At 32.1% G+C, this 6,646-nt stretch overlaps 1 protein-coding gene across 1 annotated transcript; it reads right to left on the bottom strand.

Annotated features, from left to right (window-relative positions):
- Window positions 1-716: 716 nt before the first annotated feature.
- LOC134726442 (beta-1,3-galactosyl-O-glycosyl-glycoprotein beta-1,6-N-acetylglucosaminyltransferase-like) lies at window positions 717-3,919 on the bottom strand. Its single transcript, XM_063590845.1, has 2 exons — window positions 2,932-3,919; window positions 717-991 (listed from the first exon to the last, which is right to left on the bottom strand). Exons 1-2 carry the CDS (start codon window positions 3,917-3,919, stop codon window positions 717-719), a joined length of 1,263 nt encoding a protein of 420 aa, XP_063446915.1.
- Window positions 3,920-6,646: the final 2,727 nt, after the last annotated feature.

Here is a 6,646-nt window from a genome sequence, read left to right as displayed (position 1 = left end):
TTGATATTCATGTTAACTCCGACGTGCTGACAACTGGGCTGGTGATACCCTTGGAGACGAAACGTCCACAAGCAGTGGCATCGACCCACTGGTGTAAATAGATATCAAAGGTACATGTTCTAGGCTAATGACTTAATACGCCAGACTCGCGTTTCTTTAACATAAGACTCATCTTCGACGTGTAGATCAAAATATCACCAGGCTTATAACTTCGATAAAACTAATGGATGTTAACTTATTTGTACTACCAGCTCATAGTTTTTGAGGTTATTTTCTTTGTATATATTTTTTCTGTTTTTTTCTGTGCGAAACATCATTCAATTTCATCAGTACGTTTCTTTGAAGTTCACTGGTAATAATATTTCTTCCATAAATAATTTACATTATCAAAACAGATTACGTATAAATTATGATTATATATCACTGTTTTCACAACTCAAAATATCGCTATTTACATTTGAATCTAACATTTCAAAAATCTACAGAATAACTTCTGACCTCATTCTTTAGTAATAGTTTATCCACAAGCAATAAACATGATAAAGCAACATTTAAATCATTGGTATACACTGGTGATTTTGTTGTAGAGCAACTAGAATTCGACATCAATATCAATGACAAACAACTTTGAAAAGGGGTTGTATCTAAATACTTACAAGATGTGTCATTTTTTATGTATGTATTTATATAAAAGAAACAATCATGATATCAAGATTTCAAGATTTTCTTATAAAAGGTAATTGTTTGTAGTAAAACGATTCGAATGGCAACGGACTTAACGTCTTGTTACGAATATATTCTTCTAAACAGTCAATAGCCAAGTATTGATAATCCGGGTAGAATTTATTGACAAAAAGTTCTTTTCTTGAAACAAGTTGGTTCAAATCTCCCACTCCATAAATGCAAATGTTCCGCACAATCTTACCATGACAACGGTCTCTTGGAGGCCATGAGGCATAAACGGCAAGCCATGGCTTCTTCTCTGGATTGCCTGTAAACAAAAAGTCAAAATTTATTGTTTTGCTCACGCTTTTAACTCCTTAACCTATTTTTCTTTGTATTGTTTTATATTCAAGTATTGAAGTCTGAATTTAAAAAAAAACAATACACAAATCTTCGTTACACGACAAGTGTTTATTAGTTTGTTTTATATGACGTGTTACTAATTTTTAGGCGCTTAGTTGCGGACCTAAAGTACGATTACAGAAAACTTAAATAAAACAAAAAATAGGCAACAGTAGGTTATGTATGTTAAAATTTCCAAAAAAAACATTGAACATAGAAGCCAAAGAAACAACTGTAAAAGGTGTCTATGTGTGTGACCCCAATGATGTCTTGCTTATATATAATGTTTATAAAGGGACACAACCTGATCTGTGTTTTGTGGTAATTAATATTGTATCTAAGTTTCATTACATTTGGTCGTGGAAAACCAAAATTAAAGAACGACAACAATTTTTAGGACGTATCAAAAACAGACAAGGGGAACATTCAATGCGTTTTTCACGTCGGCCGAGGCGTACAAACCAAAATCTCATTAACACCAAAACAAAAACATCGAAACTGGGAGATTCGACAGGTTAGGGGGTGTCCTGTAAGGCCTGCAACTTTTTGGATTCGAACGTCACTGATGAGTCTTGTGTAGATCAAACGCGCGTCTGGCGTTTATACAAAATTTAGTCCTGGTATCTATGGTGCGTTTATTTCTATGCATGTTTGGGCAATTTAACTATAAAAGTACGAAAGCCATACTGTTCTGTAGGAACCAAGACACCATCCTTGTCCTTTCTTAGTGTGAGAGAACGTCACTTATGGTTTAACAACTTATGTCTAATACCTGTCGCCTGTTTTTGAACAAAATATTTAAACTTGTCATGCGCAGTAGTTAAAATGAATGTCTGATTTTGAGCAAAATTTTTACCGATAAAATATAAGTTCAGTATTCATTGCTTTGGTACTGAACGAGTGTGTTGTTAAACTTCCGTTGTTTGTATGTTGAACGATGGTTCATTTATCGTAGTCTCTGTTTAACTCTTACTACTGCAAATAATGCATCGGGGTGATAATCGCAATAATTATAGGTTATCGCTATTTTGTGCATTTTGCCTTTGATCTTTTTTATGATAATTTTTCATGACATACAACTCGCTTGGATCGAAAATTATAGCTAGGAACTGAGGAGGCATGTGGCGTTGCTTATGAAATTGACATGAAATTCAAAAGGTCGTCAAAGATAAAATAGCGATAAACAGATCATCATTTGTCATCCATTGTTTTTCTCGTTTTCGACGTACCGGCTCGAGCGTTGAGCAGGTACAGCGATAATTGTTTCAAATCTCTACACGTCTTCGTTTTCTGATGAATTTAAAGTGTCATCATTCACGTTTACAACTCAAGACCTTCCATTCAAAACATATTATCTAGCTGTTGTCCCTTTCTGTTCTTCGATTAGGAATTTTCATTGCTTTTTGATTAATAGTTATCCTTTTTTAAGTTACCGAATAGCAACCTTTTAAGGGCCTCACACATGACTAGTGTAAACCTTTCAAACGGGAAAACCAACGGTCTAATCTATATAACAAAAACGAGAAACGAGAAACACATATGAACCACATAAACAAACTACAACAACTGAACATCAGATTCCTGACTTAGGACAGGTGTAAACAATTGCAGCTGTATTAAACGTTTTAATGGTACCAAACGTTCTCCCTTTTCTTTTATGATATGCCCAGATCAATGTGGCTGGTTGAGCCTGGTACATTTAATCATTGGAACAATCTTATTAAAATAAATTTTCATCACTTGCTTCTCGATTTTTTATATGTCGCCGTGCTCACACGGCGACATATAAAAAATCGAGGAGCAAGTGATGAGAACTTATTTTAATAAGTTTGTCATTGGAAAGTACTACCATACTTGTTTTCTCACCTATATATCGTCCAGGAGCTTTCAGTACCTCGTTGTGATTCAATGTAGACCAGTAATATTCATCTGGACTTTTAAAGTCCCCCATATACTTCAAAACGGCTTTAGATTTTTCGTCATATATCACATATTTAACAAATTCACGACTAAAAATACCATATGCACTGCCTTTTACGATATTTGCATTGTATGGCAATTTTCCATTCTTTAGACCTATGCGTTTCAAAGTGTTATTGATATATTTATAACTGTATTTAAAGCGATTGGATAAGAGTCTGTTTGTAATCCCTTCAATGTCATTTGCACCGTTGTAAATTTTCAGTATTTTTACCATTTCTAAATTTGTTTTCAAAGGAAATTGTTGATGAGGTAAATTAATGAAATATTTCCATTTGTTTGATTTTGACAAGAGATCAGCCATACAATTAATATCTGCTCTCAGCCTCGATACATGGTTATAAATCACGTCTTCGGTCTTTGAAACAATGAATACATTGCTTAAACAATTTGATATCTTCCTCAATGAATTGTGAAATACTTCTGAAGAGCTGTTGTCTATGTGTATGCAATAAAGATTATGGGGGCGATAGATCGATCGAAGCAAACGTTCAGTTTGATCAATATCTTTAAATGTCAAAATACTGAATGCTATCGGAAACTTTCTTTCTTCTTCCATCACAGTGTAGGCCTCGTAGCCAAAACAATTTACGAAATTATTACAGTTATTAGTGTAATTAATATATTCCTGTTCTGTTATTCTCTTTGGCTGATTAAATTTCATATATTTATTGGCTTTTGCTATTTCTTCTTCGTCGCCTTCAATAATTTTACGACAATTCACTTTCCTGTTTATTTGCAAAAATGGCGGGAATTTATATTCTGCTGTTTGCGCTTCCAACCGCGGTGTTCTAGCATGTGTTTGTTTTGTATATGTTTCCATATTATGTCCATTGACTCTTTTGATTTGTTTTAATCTAATGCTAGTGTACATGTTTTCCGAAAGAAAAAGTTCCTGGATTGCTCTATGGAAACTAAAGAACACAAATATGCAAGTTATGAGTAAAAGCCTTCTTTTGTTCCTCATATTTATGTGAATAGTATTGCCCATTACTGTCAAGTTGCATCAATATTTTGACAATGTTCCTGAAAAATATCTAAAAATGTGAACAAAGATAAAGCAAAAATTATATAATAGATAAACTCTACAGATAAGTGTGAATGTTCTTGAAATTATTGGCGTTCTTTATTCTTTATATGAGTTATTAGTTATCAAATATATTATATGAGTTATTAGTTATCAAATATATTATATTATATGAGTTATTAGTTATCAAATATATTATAGTTCCTTTCACGAATTTGACTATACTTTTTGGACCTTTAGGATTATAGCTCTTCATCTTTTATATAAGCTTTGGATTTCAAATATTTTGGCCACGAGCATCACTGAAGAGACATGTTTTGTCGAAATGCGCATCTGGTGCAACAAAATTGGTACCGTTGATTTGATTATAGATCTTTAATAATATTTTTATATTGAGACCGTTTTAATGAAAACAGAAAACTGACGTACAAGAATAACCAAGGTTGTCAGTTGACTATTTGTCTTAGTTATTGTCCAGTTATAAATAGAAACAACACTTTTTAAATTTCATGATCCGAAATAAACTCATTATAGATACCAGGATTGAACGGAAACGGTACGTATATGCCGGTGATCCCATTTTTTTTAATTATTAGTACATGTATATGATAAAGTTTATTTATAGAAAGAAAATGGAGAAATCCTATATTTAAAAAAATGAATTTATACCCTCGAGCCCCCTTTACACAAAATTTAGTAATCGAGAAGATAAGTTGGTTTACAGTAATTGAATGACCTTGATTTCACTTAAATGCTCAAAAAGGCTGTAATTGAAGAAAAAAAAATTAATAAATTTCTGCTGAACTATAATTTAGTTCAATAAAGTATTGGTTTCAACGAAGGTTATCAATAAGATGTTTGCTATAGCAACAAAAATGTGTCGTTTTTGCTTTTTCACCTCCGAAATTTAACCATGTTATAAAGATAATCCCTAAAAAAAATAATTATTGAATGACTATTATGGGCAAACTATTGGCAAACTCAAAGTCATTAAATACACTACCTGTCTCAAGTATCAACATGCATGCAAGGTCAACTATTTAAATTTTAGTTTACTTGAGATCGCAGGATTAACGGTGTTAAATTTGTTTAAAATGCATGTTGGTCATTTAACATAATTGTTTCTGGAATTTTGGGTCTTCAATGCATTTCAACTTTATACTTGTTCGACTTTTTAAATATTTTGATCGAAGCGTCACTGATCAGTCTTATGTAAGACAAAACGTGCGTCTATCGTATCAAATTATAAGTCTAGTCTCTTTGATAACTAATAAATCTTTCTTTGATCATGCACAATCATTACACAAAATAATAGAATTGATAACAAAAAATATTGGATATTTCAACAGACCCCACCTCTAACCCTGACCCAACCCAAACACCACCAACAACAACTAGTTTCGTCCTTACCTTCTCAAATTGAAAAGTATATAACTATACTCATATTGGTGGGAAGCAATTAGTATATATTTTCATTATTTATTTACAGGCATATTAATTTTCTCATTGATTTGTTACATCTTTACATAATCAATATTTATAAATTAAAAAAATGAATTAGTTTGTGAATGTCATGATAATAATGTTTTTCATCAATCATGCTATTGAAAATAAAGTGGGAATTTTTTCACAGCATTTTTATATTGTTTGAAAATTATCTGTGTTTTTTTTTTAATTGTGATAGGATATTAATATATATATATATATAAAGGTCTCTACCTCAAGTAAAACAACGAACTTACTTTGTAATTAAAAAGATTAACTGAATAATAAATTAAATTTAAATGGTCGCCACACTAAAATTGTAATGGACAGAAAGACCTTTAAACGCAGGATATTACCTACCTATAATGCTTTATCCTTCCAATCCATTAACCGCAGGCCCTTCCTATAATGCTCTATCCTTACAATCCTTTTACTTTTAAACGTAGGCCCTACCTTTAAGGTAATATCCTTACAATATTTTAACCTTTAAACGCTAGCCTTATCTATAATGCTATATCCTTTCAATCCTTTAACCTTTAAACGCAGGTCCTACCTATAATGTTTTATCCTGACAAGCTTTTTCCTTTTAAACTTAGGCCCTACCTATAAAGTAATATCCTAACAATCATTTAACCTTTAAACGCTGTCCTTATCTATAATGCTACATTTGTATATCCTTACAATCCTTTAACCTTTAAACGCAGGCTCTACTTTCAATTCTATATCCTAACAATCCCTTAGCCGATGAACGCAGGCCCTACCAATAATACTTTATCCTTTTAATCATTTAACCTCTTAACGCAGGTCCTACTTATAATGCTATATGAATATCCTTAAAATCCTTAATCCTTTTAACGCAGGACCTTCCTATAATGCTATATCCTTGCAATCCTTCAACCATTTAAACTCAGGCCTTACCTATAATACTTTATCCTTCAAATCGTTTAATCTTTAAACACAAGACCTACCTTTATTCTTACAATCCTTTAACCTTTTAACGCTAGCCTTACCTATAATAATTTATCCTTTAAATCGTTTAACCTTTATACGCAAGCCCTACCTATTACGGTATATCGTTACAATTCTTTA

This window comes from Mytilus trossulus, chromosome 7 (assembly GCF_036588685.1).
Source record: "Mytilus trossulus isolate FHL-02 chromosome 7, PNRI_Mtr1.1.1.hap1, whole genome shotgun sequence".
Classification (NCBI taxonomy): domain Eukaryota; kingdom Metazoa; phylum Mollusca; class Bivalvia; order Mytilida; family Mytilidae; genus Mytilus; species Mytilus trossulus.
This window is presented reverse-complemented; position numbering and strand designations above follow the sequence as displayed.